Source organism: Protomyctophum bolini (assembly GCF_963924005.1).
Source record: "Protomyctophum bolini genome assembly, chromosome: 17".
Classification (NCBI taxonomy): domain Eukaryota; kingdom Metazoa; phylum Chordata; class Actinopteri; order Myctophiformes; family Myctophidae; genus Protomyctophum; species Protomyctophum bolini.
Genome location: NC_137878.1, coordinates 7336593 through 7361363, shown reverse-complemented (window position 1 = coordinate 7361363; position 24771 = coordinate 7336593). Strand labels below are relative to the sequence as shown.

At 41.5% G+C, this 24771-nt stretch overlaps 1 protein-coding gene across 2 annotated transcripts in view; it reads left to right on the top strand.

Moving 5' to 3' along the window:
* Nucleotides 1–7846: 7846 nt before the first annotated feature.
* The window catches only part of LOC308331905 (cyclic AMP-responsive element-binding protein 5-like), a 41188-nt gene continuing 24263 nt past the window's right edge, over nucleotides 7847–24771 (top strand). The window contains exons 1-4 of one of the 2 annotated variants that reach the window (XM_080787445.1): nucleotides 7847–7919; nucleotides 9227–9320; nucleotides 21758–21864; nucleotides 23644–23966. In XM_080787445.1, coding sequence (XP_080643571.1) covers nucleotides 7866–7919; nucleotides 9227–9320; nucleotides 21758–21864; nucleotides 23644–23966 — 578 coding nt within the window. In that variant the 5' untranslated portion in view covers nucleotides 7847–7865. Of the gene's footprint in view, nucleotides 7920–9226; nucleotides 9321–21757; nucleotides 21865–23598; nucleotides 23967–24771 lie in introns of both variants that reach the window. The other variant, XM_080787444.1, reaches the window with a different exon arrangement.

Below are 24771 nucleotides of genomic sequence, written 5' to 3'. Positions count from 1 at the left end.
AGCGGGGGGGGGGAAAGGAAACCACATGGATACGTATATTGGGTTCCATTTGGTTTTATACCAACTCTCCGTCATTTAAGCTGGGGGGGGGGGGGGGGGCTACCTGGCTGGAACCCCCTCAAGGACTAATACCTGCATGTGGTGCACATGAGGCCCCTTGTCTTTTTTACTCTCTCTCTCTCTATCTGTCTACACATCATCCAGTGCAGTTCTCTCAAAATGTTCTATAATATAAAGGACCCGGGGACATATAACTCTGAGAGTGTCTGCAGCTATACTGTAGTGTAAAGACCTGTAAAAGGTTCCATTTGGAGATGCTCCCTGAGCTGGGCCGAAGGCGAAGCCCACTTTGTGACCCACTGGTCTGCACAGTTGTCCTTTTCTTGCTCATGCGCTCAAAGTTTGTATTTGTATTATTATTATCGTTATATTATTATTATTATTATTATTATTATTATTATACATGTTCACCACACATGCTCAAACTCACAGAGTGACACACACGCACACACAGAGTACAAACACACACAGCACGCACACACACACACACACACACACACACACACACACACACACACACACACACACACACACACACACACACACACACACACACACACACACACACACACACACACACACACGTACACACACACACACACAGTACACGCCTACCTAGTATGAAGTCACCTCTACAAGCCTTGTTGAGGAAAGTAGGAAAATGGGGGCAGTGGCAGGTTTAAACCTGTCAGAAGTACAGTACAGCCACCTCTCTCTTAGACCCCTCCCACCCTAATTCCTTCTGCTCTTTTTCCTTCAATGTGTCCTCCCCTCTCTCTCTCTCTCCCCCTCTCTCTCTCTCTCTCTCTCTCTTCACCTCTCATCACCACTTTAATTTCCATACTCTCCCCTCTCCTCCCCCCTTAACATCACCCCCCCCCCCCCCGCCGACACTATATCCACTTCTTATGGAGGCATGCACTTTTGTGACCCCCCCCCCTTCTCTCTCTCTCTCTCTCTCTCTCTCTCTCTCTCTCTCTCCTCAAAGTTTGCCTCACACTCTTTCTCATAACATCAGGACCCACTTAGTGCCCTCTCTCTCAGCTCCCTTCACTCACGCACCAATTGTTTCAGAGCACTATACAACAGAGGTGTGTGAGTGTGTGCGTGTGCATGTGCGTACGTATACGTACGTACGTGCGTGTGTGTGCGTGTGTGTGTGTGTGTTTATGGGCACGTAGAGATCATTAAAGTCATATACGTGCAGGAGACCGGAGAGAGAGAGAGAGAGTAGGAATATTTCGTCGTCATCCCCTCTCGGTCGGACCCGCCCTCTTTGTAGCACCTACACTCGTGCTCCCCCTCCCTCGTCTTGTAGAGACTGTGTGTGTGTTCTTTGTGACCCGGGAGTTATAGCCCATTATTCTGACCTGAGATCAGATTCTAAAAATGTCTTCTATACATACTGACAGTTTTCCATTCTGACCTGAGATCAGATTCTAAAAAATGTCTTCTATACATCCTGACAGTTTTCCATTCTGACCTGAGATCAGATTCTAAAAATGTCTTCTATACATCCTGACAGTTTTCCATTCTGACCTGAGATCAGATTCTAAAAAATGTCTTCTATACATCCTGACAGTTTTCCATTCTGACCTGAGATCAGTTCTAAAAATGTCTTCTTTACATCCTGACAGTTTTCTGAAAAAGCTATATGTTTCTATATGTCAGTCGATTTTTCAAAATAGCAGACCTATACAAGCTCGTAGCGCGCCACTCGGTGGCGCGCTATGAGCTTGTAGATCTGCTATTTTTCAATAGCTAAAGCATAACATAATGCTAACACCAAAAGGGGTTCCCTTTAGTAGAGGATGAGTTTCATTTTGTTTTCCACTGTCCACTATATTATATACCATGATTTAAGAAACTCTTTATTTGGAGAAAAAAATGTCAGGATGAGAACCCAGATTTGTTTTGGATGTCTGAATGTTGCGTGTTAAATTGGTTGTTCCAGCAATGACGTTTTTGTTTAGGGAAAACTCATAGAGAAGGCATGGCAGTTATACGTTGGTGAACGATGTATCCATAACTGTTTATGTATTTTGTTTATGGTGTGTCATTCATTGTGTATAATGTACATTTTGTGAATGTCTTGTATAAGCCTGTGCGGGCTGGGCATCTTATGATGTTAGGGCACTTTCATAAAAACTCTATCTATCTATCTATCTATCTATCTATCTATCTATCTATCTATCTATCTATCTATCTATCTATCTATCTATCTATCTATCTATCTATCTATCTATCTATCTATCTATCTATCTATAGAACAGTGATGGTTTTCAACCCTTTTATTATTTATTCAGCATTTGAGCCACGGACCACCATTTGACGACATTTAGCCTCCCACAGACCCGAAACGAAAGAATATTTTGTTGTCGCGGAACATGATTTTGTCCACAATTCCATGCCGTATTGATGTTGGTACCATTAGGAGAGATGACAGGCAAACCTTGATCAAAATAACAATTCTTCTACATTCTCCAATTGTGTAGACTTTCTTGTAAATTATAAGTAATGCATGATGTGGCGCGCCACTCGGTGGCTCGCAGCGCGCCACCGAGTGGCGCACCACGAGCTTGTAGATCTGCCATTTTTGAAATATCGTGAAAATGAGGCCCAAATCTTTGAATATACTATATTCTTTCAGAAGACTTTTTATTTATTTCGACGTCAGGCCCTAAATCGGTTAAAGATCTATATTAAGGGTCCATTTTAACGGTTATATACCAACTGTCCATGCATCATTTAGCATGGGGAGGGGGACCACCTTGGAGCCCCCTCAAGGACCACATGGTGGTCCCCGGACCCACTGGTTGAACACCCTGCACTGTATAGTCATCACTGTGTGGCTGAGGAGAGGAAAAGAGTCACGACCGGGTCAGTGTGGAGTGCACTCGTCTGACCTCATGCCTCCTGCAAACAAACTCTCTGTGTGTGTGTGTGCGTGTGCGTGTGTGCGTGTGTGTGTGTGTGTGTGTGTGTGTGCGTGTGTGCGCGTGTGTGTGTGCGTGTGTGTGTGTGTGTGTGTCAGAGAGAGAGAGAGAGAGAGAGAGATAGTCTTCCCACAGGAGGCTCTATCACACTGACTTGCTGTCCCAAGGAATGCCTTGGGGGTCAACGAGTTGACAGGGCTTCTTCGCTCGATCCCTCGCTCTCTCTCAGTGGAAAACGATGTGCCCAGTCAGTCAGTATATGCGGCGGCGGCAGATATACTTCTAATAAGTCATAATTACCCCCATCGACTGCCCCTCTCTCCCCCCCCCCCCCCCCAGCGTAACCCATTCTGACCTGAGATCAGATTCTAAAAATGTCTGTTTGAAAATGACATTTTTCTGAAAAAGCTATGTATGTCAGTCGTTTTTTCGATTTTTCAAAAATAGCTAAAGCATAACGTAATGCTAACACCAAAAGGGGTTCCCACCTAAAATGGGTTTTAATATCTCCGGCAGAGAGTTGCCGAAAGGTCAAGCATGCGGGTTTTAGCGTTGCATCCTTTATAGTATAGTGAGGTTTTTTTTGGGTTATTATTTCGTTTTTCCCACGTCCATATAGCTTTGAGTGTTTTCAAAACATTGAAAACAAAAGGAATGTACATACGACACCAAAAAGCAAGCTTGTATACATCTGCTTTTTTTTTTGGAACATTTTTGAAAAGTCTTGAAACTATACTGATTTATAAGAAGGCATTTGTAGAATCGGTCCCTCTATAGGTCTTTGTCTCTCTCTCTCTCTCTCTCTCTCTCTCTCTCTCTCTCTCTCTCTCTCTCTCTGTGTCTCTCTGTCTGTATCATGTTCTGGATGTCCGTTTGTGCCCCCCCCTCCCCCCTCCCCCTTTCTTCATTGGTAGCATATTGTTTTGGTGGAGCCGCGCGTGTGCGTGTCCTTCCCTGACACGCGTTACGTCAGCACCCTGCGTTGGGACTATAGCACAGTTAGTAACACACCGAGAACACCCCCCGGCGGGATTATAGGTTCCAACATGTGTCCTCAATAATAATCAATAATAATAATAATAATAATAACAATAATAAATAATACCATAATAAGCTGCACAATGGCACTGTCAGACATAGCGAGAACCAGAGACCCTGTGTGTTGTGTTGTGTGTCACGCTCCGAGCGGTCCTGACTGGATCATTTTCCACGGGATAGGGTTCTGTCTCAAGCTAAGAGAACCATCCATCATGTGTGACACGGAAGACAAAAGCATTGTGTTGTTTTTAGCTCGTTAGAAATGTTAGCTGAAGGTATCACTTTTTAAGCCAGCTCTATAATAGGCCTGACTACTTTAGAAGACAAATGTCTTCTAAATCCAAAAACACTTTTCTTTTTTTCCCCCCTTTCTCTTTCTATCCCACGATTTTGCAACCCAATTTTTCACCCAGTGTCAATCATAAATAGCAGATCTATATAAGCTCATGTAGCGCGGTACGAACTAAGTGAGGCGCATGTGAGCTTGTATATCTGCTATTTTTTTGAATAGCCAAAGTACAAAATAATGGTTAAAGTGGTTAAACTCTATAAGATGTATAGCTGCTTTCCCAGTTTCTAATGGTTGAACTTGTTTGTAGTATTGGTCTGGGACTTTGACTTGACATTGACCTCACAGGCGGTGCAGTGTCTTGCTTAAGGTTACATACAGGATGCATGCTTTGGCAGGGATTTGAACTTCAAACAATATACCATTAACAGGATGGTCTCCTTTCTGCTGCCTAAATAAGTATTCTCTTAATGCAGAATAGAATAGGTATAGAATGACAATTAGACATCTCTGGAAAAATAGTCTATAATTTAACTATAGGCCTATATATGTCCTTTAAGCATTATAACATTATTGGTTGGTAACTATTAGGGATGCAACATTCAATCAAAGTAATCGATTAAATACATTTTAAAACATAATCGACAATTGAATAATATGAACGATTAATGGCCCGGGCGGCTTGCGTATAGCTGTCTGGGCACCAAAAAGGCCCCAAAAATATCTTCTAAATAAATAAACGATTAATAATCGCCCTTTATTTCGGGGCACGTCGTTATAGGTGAAAAGTGAAAAAGAATCCAAATATGTCCAAATATGTTTGATTAGCCGATCTATAAGCTCACTGCAGCGTAATCACGATGACACAAAGAAAGAAAATAGTTGCGGCCCTGTCGATAACCTGATCTAACGAGGCAGACAAACATCGATCGCATTATTAAATATGATATGGTTCAGAATAATTTCAATTGACGTCCACTTATTTATAACCCATGGAATATTCTATTCTCCTGACTCGTTTCACCGCTCGAGTGAGGAGGGTTTGCTCAAACTTTTGTTTGTTGTTGAGACACTTTTCTTGAAATAATTGGTCCCTTTTCATCCGGTCGTGATAATAATAATGACCTCATCTCTTCTCATTTGGACTATCATCACAACCCTATGGCTCCAAGCAGAGAGCTCTTCACATTGGCTGCAGATGGTACAGAAATCACAGCTGCAAGGCTTTAGTGATGCTCCACTGGCTGCCATTCAATTGTAGAATGTATTTTTTTTTTGTAAGATTCTTTTTTATTATTGGCCAGGTCTGGCACCTACTGTAGCTAGCTACCTCACTATTAAGCTCTTATGAGCTCTTGTGTGTCCGCGCTCGTGAACAGGGGTTGTTTTTGTCGACTGAAACTATAAGACGAGAAATGTTCGTCGGCTACCTTTTTTTCACTGAGGAAAAAACTAAATTAAAACTACCGGTAAGCTATATGATGACAAAAACTATAAGACTAATATTGACATTTTCGTCAACATATAACAACTAGAGTACTAGACCAAATGTTAGGATGGGACTATAGTGGACAAGAGATCCAGTATAAGTGATTTGACACTTGGTTGCATGTTGAAGATAGCCGATCTACAAGCTCACAACGCGTCGCTGCGACGCGTTGTGAGCTTGTAGATCGGCTATTGTGAACAAGTGTAAAATCAGCCATTATGACAGCATAACCCTAACCCGCCAAAATACATTTCAGTCGACTAAATCAACTGTAGATTTAGTCAACTAAAATCTTGATGATATTTAGTCGACTAAAACTAGACTAACACTAATACAATCCATATGACTAAAATGTGACTAAAACTATATTCAAGAGACTAGTATGACTGAAAGTACATTTGCTTCCTAAAACAACACGGCTCATAAACTGAGATCCTCCTCAGGTGCACTTTTACAAGTTGAACTTATACCTATTATACTGTGGTGGAAAAAGTACTCACATTTCTTACTTAAGTAAAAGTATCAAATACTGTAATGTAGATGCATTTGTGTATACATGTAAAAGTCTGCTGTTCAAAATTTACAAAAGTATTGGTTTCAAAATGTAGTACCAGAAGTAAAAGTACTCGTTGTGCAGAATGTCCCATTTCAAGTTTTCAAATGTATCGAAATCTTATGAAAATAGCAGATCTACAAGCTCACAGTGCGTTGCATCGCGACGCATTGTGAGCTTGTAGGTCTGCTATATTTACAAATGGCGGAAATGTATATATAGGGCTGAAGTGGTTCATGTATGTTTTGTAGTAATATTCCAAATCTAGAATGTACTGTAACAACAAAAGCTGTCAAATAAATGTAGCGGAGTAAAGTAAAAGTATTGGAAATTGGAAATACTCAAGTAAAGTATACTACAAACACCTCAAAACTTTACAGCACTTAAGTAAATGTACTTAGATACTTTGCACCACTGCTCAGGTGCATATTTACAAGATAAACTGTACCTAGGTATATAGTATAGGACCAGCTGAATGACAAAGCCTTTGGAATACCTGTCCTGCATAAGGAGCCTTTTTTCAACCCATTAACATTCTAAAAATGTCTTCCAAACCGTTTTTTGAAAAAAAATAGCATATCTAGGAACTGCATAGCCGACGCAATATGAGCTTGTATATCTGCTATTCTTGAATATAAGTGTTGCTCAGAATCTTATTGAAAGGATGGCCACTTGAGATGCAGCATCTCATTTTAGAGGGGGTCCCGTACACAGGGAAAAACATACAGTATAGGCCTACAGTGCAGTTATACACAAATATAGACAGTGCACAATAGACAATACAGACAGACAATAAGTATACAGATACAGTTAGCTTGCTCATCCTCTCGCACCCACTCCCCCATCCCTACCAACTCTCTCTGGACAAGCACATTGAGAGTACAGTACTGTGACTTAGTGAATATCCAATGTCTAAAATGACACAGATGCTTTCCCGGGTTTTAGTGGCTTAAGGACGTAATTTATACAAAAGCACTATTCATCTCGTAGCGCTCGGTACTTTACTGGCTGTCATGTTTGCGTTCTTTTTTCTTGTGCTTTTACATCTTGTTTTACTTCTGTTTCCTCTGAACATTTATTATTATTATTGTTGTTGTTATTATTATTATTACTGCATTGTTCTATTTTACTGCAGTGTTTTATTGTTTTTTATTCTGGTTTTCATGATATATTATTGTATTTCTTTGCAAAAAACACTTTGTAACCCTTGTTCAGAAAGATACGATATTTATGTTTTTTTCTATCATCATCATCATGATCATTACCCCTCATTTTATTTTAGTCACTACATGCTGTGGGAAGAAATGCTCGATAGTGGGAAGTTCAGATCATATGATGATTATGTCACAATTTAAGCGGATGTTTTTCTGTTCTTCTCTCTTTGTGTGTGTGTGTGTGTGTGTGTGCGTGTGTGTGTGTGTGTGTGTGTGTGCGCGTGTGTGTGTGTGTGTGTGTGTGTGTGTGCGTGTGTGTGTGTGTGCGCGTAGGTTCGTGTGTGACATGAGTGACAAACAGGACAGGCCCTATGTCTGCAGTGCCCCAGGCTGCTCCCAGGTCAGTGATATTGTGTGTGTGTGTGTGTGTGTGTGTGTGTGTGTGTGTGTGTGTGTGTGCGCGTGCGTGCGCGCACGCGTGCGTGCGTGCGTGCGTGCGTGCGTGCGTGCGTGCGTGCATGCGTCCGTGTGTGCGTGCTTCCGTTCGCATGCGAATCACAGTGTCATATATATATCCTCATCCTTATCCAAAAATGAATTGCTTTGACTCAGTCCTCACTTGTCGTTTAACCAGTAAGACCCAGTGAGGGCCCTGAACTTGACCTCGCGCTGAAACAACAGCTCTGCCCATATATGAATTTGGGTTTTTTTACGTTGTCAGGCCGGGGTATAGGGTGTATAAAATGTGTGCTATAGAGCGCCGCAGTCCCCGCCCCCTTTCAGAAAAGCGAGTGGCCCAGGAAGTGGAAGCCCCATGCATTCTCCCATCGGCACTTTTAATATAATTTATTTAAAGACGGTTACGCCGCGGACAAAGCCAATTCGGATCGTGACGAATCATGACAATGAACACAATATTTTGGGACGATCAAATCATTAGAAAGAAGAAAAGAAAGTCAGGAGACAACACTATTTGTTTTATTTTTCGTCTTATAAATTATTTGATCGGCCCAAAATATTGTGTTCATTGTCATGATTCCGAATTGGCTTTGTCCGCGGCGTAACCGTCTTTAAATAAATTATATTAAAAGTGCCGATGGGAGAATGCATGGGGCTTCCACTTCCTGGGCCACTCGCTTTTCTGAAAGGGGGCGGGACTGCGGCGCTCTATAAGGCGAGACGGGGCCCTCGGGCCAGCCCAGTTATAGGGCCCAGTTATAGCCTTCGCCGGCTGCAGGGGGCGGGCCCCGTCTATAGAGTTTAAATGGACCAGTCAAAAGGGAGACATCGGATAGAGGAAGGATGGATGGGGAAGGAAGGATCAACATATGGATTGTCTGAACAGGGGCAGCTCCATCCATATATATATATATACTGTATGGAGATCTAAGGGTTTGAGGTCAGATGTAAAGTTTGCTGGCCGCCCGGCTCCATATATGCAGATCTATATAGGTGATGATCCTAGTATTCTCCATGTATGGGCCGTCCAGGGTTTGATGAGGTCAGTGTCTTGATCTAAATATGGAGACGGCCATATATGGAGCGCGTCACGAGGCGTGACGGAATGACGGACATATATGGTGGCGTGACAGACGGACGGATGGACCGACAATTTTTGCAGGTTTTCATAGTAATCTGCGACCTACAGTACAGTTGCAATAAGTGCATTCTTGGACTGTTTCATTGTACACTCTCTCTCTCTCTCAGGGGTTCCATTCAGAGGACCACCTGGTGATCCACAGGCACAAACATGAGATGACCCTCAAGTTCTCATCCATCAAGGCAGACAGCACTTTTACAGGTGAGCTGGACACGGTGGTGGACCGCTACGGTCGATATAGAGTGACTTACAAAAGAAGAACGCACGATAAAACAGTATTATCGTTGTGTGTTACTTCAACAAAAGAACGCACGGTAAAACAGTGTTATCGTTGTGTGTTACTTCAACAAAAGAACGCACGGTAAAACAGTATTATCGTTGTGTGTTACTTCAACAAAAGAACGCACGGTAAAACAGTGTTATCGTTGTGTGTTACTTCAACAAAAGAACGCATGGTGAAACAGTATTATCGTTGGTGTTACTTCAACAAAAGAACGCACGGTAAAACAGTATTATCGTTGGTGTTACTTCAACAAAAGAACGCACGGTAAAACAGTATTATCGTTGTGTGTTACTTCAACAAAAGAACGCACGGTAAAACAGTATTATCGTTGGTGTTACTTCAACAAAAGAACGCACGGTAAAACAGTATTATCGTTGTGTGTTACTTCAACAAAAGAACGTACGATAAAACAGTATTATCGTTGGTGTTACTTCAACAAAAGAATGCATGGTAAAACAGTATTATCGTTGTGTGTTACTTCAACAAAAGAACGTACGATAAAACAGTATTATCGTTGGTGTTACTTCAACAAAAGAACGCACGGTAAAACAGTATTATCGTTGTGTGTTACTTCAACAAAAGAACGCACGGTAAAACAGTATTATCGTTGTGTGTTACTTCAACAAAAGAACGCACGATAAAACAGTATTATCGTTGTGTGTTACTTCAACAAAAGAACTCACGGTAAAACAGTATTATCGTTGTGTGTTACTTCAACAAAAGAACGCACGGTAAAACAGTATTATCGTTGTGTGTTACTTCAACAAAAGAACGCACGATAAAACAGTATTATCGTTGTGTGTTACTTCAACAAAAGAACGCACGGTAAAACAGTATTATCGTTGTGTGTTACTTCAACAAAAGAACGCACGGTAAAACAGTATTATCGTTGGTGTTACTTCAACAAAAGAACGCACGGTAAAACAGTATTATCGTTGGTGTTACTTCAACAAAAGAACGCATGGTAAAACAGTATTATCGTTGTGTGTTACTTCAACAAAAGAACGCACGGTAAAACAGTATTATCGTTGGTGTTACTTCAACAAAAGAACGCACGATAAAACAGTATTATCGTTGTGTGTTACTTCAACAAAAGAACGCACGGTAAAACAGTATTATCGTTGTGTGTTACTTCAACAAAAGAACGCACGGTAAAACAGTATTATCGTTGTGTGTTACTTCAACAAAAGAACACATGGTAAAACAGTATTATCGTTGTGTGTTACTTCAACAAAAGAACGCACGGTAAAACAGTATTATCGTTGTGTGTTACTTCAACAAAAGAACGTACGATAAAACAGTATTATCGTTGTGTGTTACTTCAACAAAAGAACGTACGATAAAACAGTATTATCGTTGGTGTTACTTCAATAAAAGAATGCATGGTAAAACAGTATTATCGTTGTGTGTTACTTCAACAAAAGAACGTACGATAAAACAGTATTATCGTTGGTGTTACTTCAACAAAAGAACGCACGGTAAAACAGTATTATCGTTGTGTGTTACTTCAACAAAAGAACGCACGGTAAAACAGTATTATCGTTGTGTGTTACTTCAACAAAAGAACGCACGGTAAAACAGTATTATCGTTGTGTGTTACTTCAACAAAAGAACGCACGGTAAAACAGTATTATCGTTGGTGTTACTTCAACAAAAGAACACACGGTAAAACAGTATTATCGTTGTGTGTTACTTCAACAAAAGAACGCACGGTAAAACAGTATTATCGTTGTGTGTTACTTCAACAAAAGAACGTACGATAAAACAGTATTATCGTTGGTGTTACTTCAACAAAAGAATGCATGGTAAAACAGTATTATCGTTGTGTGTTACTTCAACAAAAGAACGTACGATAAAACAGTATTATCGTTGGTGTTACTTCAACAAAAGAACGCACGGTAAAACAGTATTATCGTTGTGTGTTACTTCAACAAAAGAACGCACGGTAAAACAGTATTATCGTTGTGTGTTACTTCAACAAAAGAACGCACGATAAAACAGTATTATCGTTGTGTGTTACTTCAACAAAAGAACTCACGGTAAAACAGTATTATCGTTGTGTGTTACTTCAACAAAAGAACGCACGGTAAAACAGTATTATCGTTGTGTGTTACTTCAACAAAAGAACGCACGATAAAACAGTATTATCGTTGTGTGTTACTTCAACAAAAGAACGCACGGTAAAACAGTATTATCGTTGTGTGTTACTTCAACAAAAGAACGCACGGTAAAACAGTATTATCGTTGGTGTTACTTCAACAAAAGAACGCACGGTAAAACAGTATTATCGTTGGTGTTACTTCAACAAAAGAACGCATGGTAAAACAGTATTATCGTTGTGTGTTACTTCAACAAAAGAACGCACGGTAAAACAGTATTATCGTTGGTGTTACTTCAACAAAAGAACGCACGATAAAACAGTATTATCGTTGTGTGTTACTTCAACAAAAGAACGCACGGTAAAACAGTATTATCGTTGTGTGTTACTTCAACAAAAGAACGCACGGTAAAACAGTATTATCGTTGTGTGTTACTTCAACAAAAGAACACATGGTAAAACAGTATTATCGTTGTGTGTTACTTCAACAAAAGAACGCACGGTAAAACAGTATTATCGTTGTGTGTTACTTCAACAAAAGAACGTACGATAAAACAGTATTATCGTTGTGTGTTACTTCAACAAAAGAACGTACGATAAAACAGTATTATCGTTGGTGTTACTTCAACAAAAGAATGCATGGTAAAACAGTATTATCGTTGTGTGTTACTTCAACAAAAGAACGTACGATAAAACAGTATTATCGTTGGTGTTACTTCAACAAAAGAACGCACGGTAAAACAGTATTATCGTTGTGTGTTACTTCAACAAAAGAACGCACGGTAAAACAGTATTATCGTTGTGTGTTACTTCAACAAAAGAACGCACGGTAAAACAGTATTATCGTTGTGTGTTACTTCAACAAAAGAACGCACGGTAAAACAGTATTATCGTTGGTGTTACTTCAACAAAAGAACACACGGTAAAACAGTATTATCGTTGGTGTTACTTCAACAAAAGAACGCACGGTAAAACAGTATTATCGTTGGTGTTACTTCAACAAAAGAACATACGATAAAACAGTATTATCGTTGTGTGTTACTTCAACAAAAGAACGCACGGTAAAACAGTATTATCGTTGTGTGTTACTTCAACAAAAGAACGCACGGTAAAACAGTATTATCGTTGTGTGTTACTTCAACAAAAGAACGCACGGTAAAACAGTATTATCGTTGTGTGTTACTTCAACAAAAGAACGCATGGTGAAACAGTATTATCGTTGTGTGTTACTTCAACAAAAGAACGCACGGTAAAACAGTATTATCGTTGTGTGTTACTTCAACAAAAGAACGCACGGTAAAACAGTATTATCGTTGGTGTTACTTCAACAAAAGAACGCACGGTAAAACAGTATTATCGTTGGTGTTACTTCAACAAAAGAACGCACGGTAAAACAGTATTATCGTTGTGTGTTACTTCAACAAAAGAACACACGGTAAAACAGTATTATCGTTGGTGTTACTTCAACAAAAGAACGCACGGTAAAACAGTATTATCGTTGGGTTTACTTCAACAAAAGAACGCACGGTAAAACAGTATTATCGTTGTGTGTTACTTCAACAAAAGAACACACGGTAAAACAGTATTATCGTTGGTGTTACTTCAACAAAAGAACGCACGGTAAAACAGTATTATCGTTGTGTGTTACTTCAACAAAAGAACGCACGGTAAAACAGTATTATCGTTGGTGTTACTTCAACAAAAGAACGCACGGTAAAACAGTATTATCGTTGGTGTTACTTCAACAAAAGAACGCATGGTAAAACAGTATTATCGTTGTGTGTTACTTCAACAAAAGAACATACGATAAAACAGTATTATCGTTGGTGTTACTTCAACAAAAGAACGCATGGTAAAACAGTATTATCGTTGGTGTTACTTCAACAAAAGAACGCACGGTAAAACAGTATTATCGTTGGTGTTACTTCAACAAAAGAACGCACGGTAAAACAGTATTATCGTTGTGTGTTACTTCAACAAAAGAACGCACGGTAAAACAGTATTATCGTTGGTGTTACTTCAACAAAAGAACGCACGGTAAAACAGTGTTATCGTTGTGTGTTACTTCAACAAAAGAACGCACGGTAAAATAGTATTATCGTTGTGTGTTACTTCAACAAAAGAACGCACGATAAAACAGTATTATCGTTGTGTGTTACTTCAACAAAAGAACGTACGATAAAACAGTATTATCGTTGTGTGTTACTTCAACAAAAGAACGCACGGTAAAACAGTATTATCGTTGGTGTTACTTCAACAAAAGAACGCATGGTAAAACAGTATTATCGTTGGTGTTACTTCAACAAAAGAACGCACGGTAAAACAGTATTATCGTTGTGTGTTACTTCAACAAAAGAACGCACGATAAAACAGTATTATCGTTGTGTGTTACTTCAACAAAAGAACGTACGATAAAACAGTATTATCGTTGTGTGTTACTTCAACAAAAGAACGCACGGTAAAACAGTATTATCGTTGGTGTTACTTCAACAAAAGAACGCATGGTAAAACAGTATTATCGTTGGTGTTACTTCAACAAAAGAACGCACGGTAAAACAGTATTATCGTTGTGTGTTACTTCAACAAAAGAACGCACGGTAAAACAGTATTATCGTTGTGTGTTACTTCAACAAAAGAACGCACGGTAAAACAGTATTATCGTTGGTGTTACTTCAACAAAAGAACGCACGGTAAAACAGTATTATCGTTGGTGTTACTTCAACAAAAGAACACACGGTAAAACAGTATTATCGTTGGTGTTACTTCAACAAAAGAACGCACGGTAAAACAGTATTATCGTTGTGTGTTACTTCAACAAAAGAACGCACGGTAAAACAGTATTATCGTTGTGTGTTACTTCAACAAAAGAACGCACGGTAAAACAGTATTATCGTTGGTGTTATACTTCAACAAAAGAACACACGGTAAAACAGTATTATCGTTGGTGTTACTTCAACAAAAGAACGCACGGTAAAACAGTATTATCGTTGGTGTTACTTCAACAAAAGAACGCATGGTAAAACAGTATTATCGTTGGTGTTACTTCAACAAAAGAACGCACGGTAAAACAGTATTATCGTTGTGTGTTACTTCAACAAAAGAACGCACGGTAAAACAGTATTATCGTTGTGTGTTACTTCAACAAAAGAACGCACGATAAAACAGTATTATCGTTGTGTGTTACTTCAACAAAAGAACGCACGGTAAAACAGTATTATCGTTGTGTGTTACTTCAACAAAAGAACGCACGGTAAAACAGTATTATCGTTGGTGTTACTTCAACAAAAGAACGCATGGTAAAACAGTATTATCGTTGGTGTTACTTCAACAAAAGAACGCACGGTAAAACAGTATTATCGTTGTGTGTTACTTCAACAAAAGAACGCACGGTAAAACAGTATTATCGTTGGTGTTACTTCAACAAAAGAACGCACGGTAAAACAGTATTATCGTTGGTGTTACTTCAACAAAAGAACGCACGGTAAAACAGTATTATCGTTGGTGTTACTTCAACAAAAGAACACACGGTAAAACAGTATTATCGTTGTGTGTTACTTCAACAAAAGAACGCATGGTAAAACAGTATTATCGTTGGTGTTACTTCAACAAAAGAACGCACGGTAAAACAGTATTATCGTTGTGTGTTACTTCAACAAAAGAACGCATGGTAAAACAGTATTATCGTTGTGTGTTACTTCAACAAAAGAACGCATGGTAAAACAGTATTATCGTTGTGTGTTACTTCAACAAAAGAACGCACGGTAAAACAGTGTTATCGTTGGTGTTACTTCAACAAAAGAACGCACGGTAAAACAGTATTATCGTTGTGTGTTACTTCAACAAAAGAACGCACGGTAAAACAGTATTATCGTTGGTCTTACTTCAACAAAAGAACGCACGGTAAAACAGTATTATCGTTGTGTGTTACTTCAACAAAAGAACACACGGTAAAACAGTATTATTGTTGTGTGTTATTTCAACAAAAGAACGCACGGTAAAACAGTATTATCGTTGTGTGTTACTTCAACAAAAGAACGCACGGTAAAACAGTATTATCGTTGGTGTTACTTCAACAAAAGAACGCACGGTAAAACAGTATTATCGTTGTGTGTTACTTCAACAAAAGAACGCACGGTAAAACAGTATCGTTGGTGTTACTTCAACAAAAGGTATACCAGTCTCTCAACCAGTTAAAACATTTATAATGCATATATAATAGGGGCTTGTGACATTTCATTGCTGTCAGGGGGGAACCGTTTTTGAGGTTTTTTGATTTTCTTTTGCATAAATCAGTGCTATTGAACACTCTTTACGTCTGTGTGTCGGTTAAAAAAGATATTGACCCCATGAAAAGTAGTAAAAAGCGCTTTGGACAAAACCTCTTAACTCCATTGGATCCTCAAACTGTCTGCTATACCTCCACCACTCATGCAAGTCATTGACACTAAAGTCACAACACCGACTTTGATGAGGCAGCTATTGTGCTTTGTTTTCAAAAATATTAACGATTTCTTCATTTCCTGAAAAAAATGAGTATTTTGGTTTCTTCCCCGACAGCAGAGATATGTTTTTTGGAATAGTGCTTAATATATTTCCTCACTCTTTCTACGCTCTCTCTCTCTCTCTCTCTCTCTCTCTCTCTCTCTCTCTCTCTCTCTCTTCGTCTCTGTCCACTGTACCGTTTGAACGAACTTGAAATGCCTTGGATACATCATCGACGATGAGCTGTCACTGATGAATAACCCATTCTGTACGGGAACCCATTTTGGTGTTAGCATCAATGTCGTGCTCTAGCTATTGAAAAATAGCAGATCTACAAGCTCATAGCGCGCGCTACGAGCTTGTAGGTCTCTGCTATTTTTGAAAAATCGAAGAGCGACTGACATAGAAGACATTTTTTTTTAGAATCTGATCTCAGGTCAGAATGGAAAACTGTCAGGATGTATAGAAGACATTTTTTTTAAGAATCTGATCTCAGGTCAGAATGGGATAAATAACGCCTAATAACGCCAGGGGAGAACAATAGTCTAGGAGACGGCCAGCAATTGTATCACGGCACAGACTCCCCCATAGCACCTGCAACTCATATCCACCGTCCAGCTGGGGTTCATAGCGTATAGCTTTTTTTTGCCTCGCATGTGGTATTGCTCTGATCCCGCGCCAATATTTTGGCTTTGGGTGTCCCTTATTGGGACACCTTCCCTCTTAATTCTTTCATTCCCCTCTGTATCCCTCTCTTCATATTCTCATCGCCGCTCGGAACTGGGCCGCACGCCAGTCAGTTTGAAACATTGTCTTATGCCCCCCCCCCCCCCCCCCCCCCCCCGAGGAATGTGTGTTTGTGTTTATGTGTACGTGTGCACGCATGTGTGCTGTGTGTGTGTGTGTTTGTGTGTGTGTTTATGTGCAATGACCTCTTTTCAGGATCAGCGCTTGATGAAAAAATGATGACTGCCGGTTATACTGTATGAAATCAGATAAGCTTGATACAGGCTTCGGTCCCACGGGCAGACTGTGTACGGTGAAACAGATCTGCTCATGTTGCAGCATGTACAGTACACTCCATCAGATTAGAGAAGACATATACTGTATACTGTCTGTGTGAGATGCAATCGTCGCCCTCAGACCCTCTGTTTTTTTATTATTATTATTTTTTTACTATTTATTTCATTCTTCTATACCTGTCAAAGGCTGCTGTGTTGTTGCCGCAATTGTCCACTTTATGAAGTTGTCTCTTTTCTTTTAAAAGGATTGGGTTAAAAGGATATCCCTTATTATGCCCTAATAGTTAATACATTATAATCGCTGGACCACACAATGGACATTGCGATGGGAACGGGCCCTATTGAGTGAATTAAGGACGTGCTATTTCTAAAGCAGTACGGTTCTCAATTAAGTGGGGTCCTTTTTGAGGCAGTTCCAGGGGGTCCCCATGCAGCTAAATGATAGTTTGGAACCAAATAGAGACCCTTATGGGTCTGTAACTCTGAGAGTGTAGAAATGGAGTGTGTACACACTGTCAGAGTTAAATTAACACTGATTTCACAATATAAATTGGGGTCCCAGTATAGAGATAGAAATTCTATTAAAATGGTGGTCCGTATAGTCTTTGTCGAACTGAGGGTCCATGACATTAAACGGGTTTAGAATCACTGCTAGAGCCGCATATCTCTTCAAATGGGGGGTCCGCTGGGCCAATTAGTGTCAATTTGGGGGTCGTTGACATGAAAACGTTGCTGTGCTAAAGTATAATGTATTGAGCTGCATGGGTCCTCGTGACTGTGACAATTAGCATGTGGTCCAAAAGCACCAAATGGCTGAGCCACACCACCACCACGCACGCAGGCACCCGTCGTCACGTTGTCTTTGTTCTATCTGTTACATAATGAGGCCTTAATGAATTATACCCGGATATTCCAGAGAGACTCGCTAATTGCTTTGTGTCCAAGCTGCAGGCTTTAATTCTGTTCTGCCCTGCATTAATCCATTCTAGGCCGGCGGGAACCCCTTTTGGTGTTAGCATTATGCTATGTGCTTTAGCTATTGAAAAATAGCAGACCTACAAGCTCGTAGCGCGCCACCGAGTGGCGCGCTACGAGCTTGTAGGTCTGTTTTTTTTTTTTTATCGAAGAACGACTGACGTAGAAACATAGGCTTTTTCAGAAAACTGTCAGGATGTAGAAGACATTTTTTAGAATCTGATCTCAGGTCATAATGGGTGTCCAGCTGCATGCAGGTGTCCGTATTTTTGGGAATGTCATCATCATAGGCGGAAATGGCCTGCAGGGCTCTATTGCACACGCGCCATTTTGGAAAGAACTTGGGCCCCTACTTGGGCTCTACTTCCTTAAGTGTTACCGTATATGAAGGCTCCGTTTCCATTCTGGTCAAATATAGTGCATGTCATTGGCATGCCACTCAGGGACAAATTAGCCATTGGGCCATTGGGGCCGTGGCCCAGGGGCCCTTGGCTCTCAGGGGCCCTTCAGGGAAATAGGACCGCGCAGTACTAGGTTTGACGCCTTGAAAAGGGCTCCTGGGGCCCTTCATTGATTTAGGTCAAAAAGATGATAAAAACACGGAAAAACACAAAAATGTTGCGCGCACGCGTGCTATGGGGGCCCTGCAAAAATGACCGGCCCAGGGGCCTTCATGGTGGTTAATCCGTCCCTGATGCCACTGGAAACACTCTGCTACACCCGTGGGTCTCAAAGGGTCCTTGGGTGGATATTTAACTCCACCAGTGCTGTGTGGTTGGTAGCCTGTGCTGTAAATGGTAAATGGTTGCTTGTATTTGAAGTTGCAGTTTCGTCCAAAGCGATTTTCAAATGTGCATTACATTTACACACAGAGCCGCAGGAAACCATGCATGTTCATCTGGAGCAATTAGGGGTACAGATACATGCACCATTTTTATCATGCATTTTTATTATGCATATTTCTGCTGTCGGGAAGAAACCAGCTAACTTCAAAAAATTTCATCTTTTAGGACACGAAAAATCCTATTTTTCAGGAAAGGAAGAGAACCTAATATTGTGAAAACAAAGCAATGTTGCCTCATCAAAGTCGATGTTGATGACTTTATATAATATTGTCAATTACTTGCGTGAGAGGGGGAGAGCATGTGGTGGAGTTTGAGGGTCCAATGGAGTTAAGAGGTTTAATTGGTCCCCGAAGCGCTTCTTTACTCATTTCATTGGTTCACACAGACGTTAAAGGGTGTTCAACATAGCTCTGATTTATGCAACAAAATGTATTAAATCAAGAACCTCAAAAAAAATGGAGTTAGGTGGTTTCCTTCCGACAGAGACGATGATGAGGAGTTGACAAAAAAGGACAAAGCCTTAATCAGGATTCCTGTCACCTCAATGGGTGTAGTATCATGCGCTATGATGCACCTCACTATCTTTTGTTTTGTTTTTTAAATGCATCCCACGATGTTGTTGTAACCCATTGTTTGACCCATGAGTGTCAATTATCTAAAGTAATCCTGGGCTCTGTACACTCCCTTCGCCAACCTGGGGAGAGCAACGGAATGAACCCCATGCTTCCTTCTATATACATGAGGAGTCCAAGCTGCTTCTTTCTCACCTGAACAGGGGTGCGTGGAAGGAACACGTTCGTTCCAAACAGTCCAGGCCAGGGGAGGCAGTATAGATACTAGGATTAAGTCAAAGTCATACGATTTGTCACACACGTTACCGCAGTGAAATTCGTTCTCCACATTTGACCCATATCTCTTGGAGCGGTGAGCCGTACAGCCAAGGAGCGGTGGGTGAGCTGCAGCGTGCGCCGCGCTCGGGAATCATTTGATTATAGTAGATTTGACCGCCCCCTAATCCAACCCTTTGATACTGAGTGCCAAGCAGGGAGAGGCATTGGGTCCCATCTTTTACAGTCTTTTGGTATATGACCCGGCCGGGGGATCGAACCCCCGACCTCCCAGTCTCAGGGCGGACGCTCTAACCACAAGGCCACGGTCTGGACACGGTGGAGAAAATGCAAACTCCACACATAAAAAGGCCCGTTCGCCAACCCCAACCTCGGGTATATATGGGCGCTGATATGACGTGGAGGGAGGGAACATTGCACCGTGCACTGCCTGCTTTGTCCCCTGCAGTGCACAGTCACAACAGTGTCACGTGACACCGTTTGTCTGTAACCATAGAAATGGCCGTCTGCGTTAGTGTAAACATCGGCGCGACCCCTGACCTTGCTGGTCGCTTTTTCCTCTGTCTCTTTCTCGCACTGTCTTGTCCCTCCTCCTCCTCCTCTCTGCCTCTCTCTCTCTTCATTGTCCCTCCTCCCCAGTCATGGTGGAAAGTAACATTTTCTTATAAAGTAGCTATTTACGCAATAATAATATGTCACATTTTTTAAGTACGTTTTTCTTTTTTCGGTATTCAGACGGCCAGCAATGGGGTTAAACGCTCCCCAACTAAATTTAGTCTCTGTGACACAACTATAGGGGCCGCAATCTGCATTCAAAGATTTTCCTAGAAGCTTTGTCATTTGTCTACTCCCTTATTGGTTACCGGTAGTCATTTCTGCAGGTTTATTATATTTTTTATGATGTCACGTACATATACCCTCTATAGAGCGTCGCAGTCCCACACCCAGTCATGACGACGCCAGGCCCAGGAAATGAATCCCAATGCATTCTTCCCATAGACATTTCATAAAGTATGTATTTAAAGACGGTTACGCCGCGGACAAAGCCAACTCGAGTTGTGACAAATCATGACAATAGACACAATATTTTGGACCAAACAAATAAGTGTTGTATAACCTGCCGTTTCTTTCATCTTTCTAATTATTTTTTCGGCCCAACATTCTTTTAGTTTGTTGTCATGATTTGTCACGACAAGAGTTGGCTTTGTACGACGCTTAAAAAGGTCTTTAAATAAATACTTTTTGAAAAGTCTATGAGGAAAATGAATGGAGAATCATTTCCTGGGCCCTGGAATAGGGGGCGAGACTGCGACGCTCTATAGCCACGGTTATACCAAAGTGGGGTCCGGGGACCCCCAGGGGTCCTTGAGGGAGTTCCAGGGGGTCCCCACCTAAATGATAGTTATAGGAACGAAATGAACACTTATGGGTCTGTAACTCAGATAGTGTACACAAATGGACTCTCAGGACTCTGGAGTTAAAATAACATTGATTTTATGATATATAAACTGTGGTCCCAGAGATAACCTGTCGCATGTCCAACTGGGGGTGCTTGAAATTAAAATGGTTGAGAATCACTGCTAGAACCGTAATATGGCATATCTTTTCAAATGTATTAATAAATGTCGATTTAGGGGTCCTTGACATGAAAAGGTTTGGGTAACCACTGCTCTACATAGCGTGCCTCCTGCAGGAAATCTCGATTCAAAACAAAGACATTTTGACCTTTGACCCTTGCCTGTTTAGACTGTGTGCAGAGAGGCCATTCTGATCTTATCACACACAGAGAGAGAGAGAGAGAGATGGGTTACCATGGAGACCATGGGGTGACAGACAGTTGATTTAGAGACTGCAGGAGCAGCGAGGGACTAGTATGACGGAGACAAAAAAAGGCAGACATAATGTGTAATCGCATACCGTGTGACTCCTATGTGTCTCCTCTCTCCTTTGGTAATTTGACGTGTGTGTGTGTGTGTGTGTGTGTGTGTGTGTGTGTGTGTGTGTGTGTGTGTGTGTGTGTGTGCGTGTGTGTGTGTGTGCGTGTGTGTGTGTGTGTGTGTGTGTGCGTGTGTTGCGTGTGTATAGATCAGACCCCCACACCTACCCGCTTCTTGCGGAACTGTGAAGAGGTGGGCCTGTTCAAGGAGATCGAGGAAGAGTTTCTACAGGCACAAGAAGAGGAAAAGAACAAGGTAAAGACGGAAGAAAAAATATGTACGAATAAGTTAACGCACGCACGCACACATGCACACTCGCACACGCACACTAAATATGAACAATATGAATTGTTACTGGAAAAAAAAATCATGCACAGCAACGCACACATACACGCTTTACATAAATACATACCAAAATCAATATATACAGCATGGAATTATGGACCAAAATCCTATCCGACGACAACCAAACATTCAACGTTTTGGGCTCTGAGAGGCTATAAACCTCATCAATCGTCCGTGGCTCAAAAAATGCTTGAATAAATAATTGGGTCCTTGACACGAAAAGGGTTGAAAACCCACTGCTGTATATAATATAAAAGATGGCAGATGAAGTGCGTATAATGTTAGTTGACCGTGAGATCTGCCCCCCCCACCCCGGCCTGCTGTTTTGAGTGACATGTCTGTCCGTGCACGGACAGGAGAGATCAGGGGTAAGATCGACAGACCCAATTAGACGACCACAGACATCTGACCCATGTGGCAGCAGCTGAAAGACACACCGGGGCGATCGCGTTATATCCTGCTGATGGGGGAATTGAACATGCAGTCGGTCGGTCGGGGCATCCAACACGCTAACATGACATACATTTTTGAACACACGCGTGTTGCACAACATGCATTTGAATAATGCTTTGGGATTCATGCCTTTTTTGCATGCATGGAAAGCTTTCGCGCACACGCGTGCGCGCACGCGCGCACGCACGCAATGTGGACACATGCTCAGATCATCATCGTCATCATCATCATGGCAGAACATACAGTACAACGCAGGCAGTGTACAATTAAGTAATTGTAATATTGTGTAATATTGCAATTCTACAACAGTTACCCTTAAAACTATAAGAAAATCGCTGATTTTTATTTTATTTTTAATGACAGATGTAGTCACTACACGACCACAAATGTCCCAAGAAACTAGCTATAGCCTATATAGCCACCGAGTTTGCTATATATAGCGCTCTGGGGAAAACAGAGCGGCTGAATTCTTTGTTTTGATTATAGGTGGTGAACGGTGCTGCAGGTTTGATCCACGGCTATATAGAAACCGTTTCAACCAATCAGATTGCTTCCTCGTAAAACGGCCTGTTGTATACAATTTACTCATTGCAAAGTCCCAAAAAAGGTCACAGCCGCATGCTCTCTCCAATGTCCCGACTATATACCATAGACTGTAAAAAATATGGACAAAGCGTTCCGCGGGTCTAACGTGAACGTAAAATGAAGCCTGTCAGTCCTTGCAATGGAAGTCGCCATCTTTCTAGATCCGTTTTGGCCCAGTTCAGGCCAGCTGGCCCATTGGCTGGCCCAGACAACGAGGCGGGACTTCCCCCTTCTTCTTTGTTGGTTTATATTTTGACTCGAGTGGGTGGGGGATCCCGTTCATAGACTGTAACGGTAGCCACGCCCCTCAGAACATGCGCGATTTTATGGCCATTTCTTTAATAAATGGGACCATAATTTTCCAAAAAGAATATTATGACATTAGAAATGAGACTTTAAACTAGTGACTGGAAGCAGAAAGTATTAATGACCGTGTTTATTAAGGTAATACAGTCTAGGTGAAGTTGGGCCCAAATACATGGACTTCTATGGGGCTATGGGTTTTTCTGGGTCCAGTGACAGCGCCACAACAGGCCATTATATGAACTTTCATTTCCTTAGTGGCTTCACAAAATATCCGTCTGACTGCCCCCCTGCTATATACAGACTCTCTCTCACAACGGGTCTTCATCCCGTCCGCACCACAACCAGCCACCATCCCAGCACCACCAGCAGCAGCAGCAGCAGCACCACCAGCTCAAGCCCCCACCCCAGGTGCTGCAGGTGCTTCAGCACCCTGCAGCCCATCAGCCTCAGCAGCATGCCCACCCGCAGCCATCGCTCCACCACCACCCCCATCTCCACCCCTGCCTGCCGCACGGAGCCCATGAGGGCCCACAGCATGAGGCCCACGGCCCACAGGCCATGATGCAGCAGGGCCCCATCAGCTGCAGCCTGGCTGCTGCAGCAGGCCCGCAGGCCTCCCAGTCGGGCTCCGTCATCACCACCCAGGCCTCCTCCGCCACGTACTCGGGGTGAGTACTTGGTATGGATGCTATACTCGTCTAGATCGCTAATATAATTATGCACACTGTCAATTTCCATGCCACCCCCCCATTGGTAGTCAGCGCTCTGGAGCGCTGAATTTGCGCCACGATTTTTCAAACATAGCAGACCTACAAGTGTTTTTTGTGGCCAGATGTAATTTCCTGGGGTTTATTAGGACTATATAGTAAATAATAAAAAAAAATATCGGCATAATATTTTGTAAAAAAATACATATTTTAGCCCCATGCTCGAATGCCCCCCCCCCCCCCCCCCCCCTATCAAAAACAGCTAAAATCCCTAAAATGAAAGAAAGCAGCAAATGAAAAAAATAAAATAACACTCATCTTTTACTTTCTCTAATAACAACCTAAAACATGAACCTTGGTTGAAAAAAACTAAAGTTGTCCTTTAACGATATAGGTCTCTTTTGCTGGTGTTGTGGACACGATGTGAGTTTGAGGAGCCATGTGTAAAAACTGCATGAGAACACAAAATTCTCTCTCTCTCTCTCTCTCTCTCTCTCAAGAGTTGAAAGGTTTCAAGAGCCCCTTGGTTTATGTGTACAACTCAGACATTCACATTACTGACTGTTGGGACATTTGGAGACAAACGATATAAGCTGCCGACACTATTATTATATTAGTGTCTTATTCCCAAGAAAATCCCGCTGCAGTCCAAACAAAGACGTTTTGCCAGTTCTCGTCGTCTGCTCAATGATCCAAAAACGACCCAAAAGACAATAAATATCCGTTATTAATAATGAAGAAAGTATGCTTCTCCCCTGATACCATG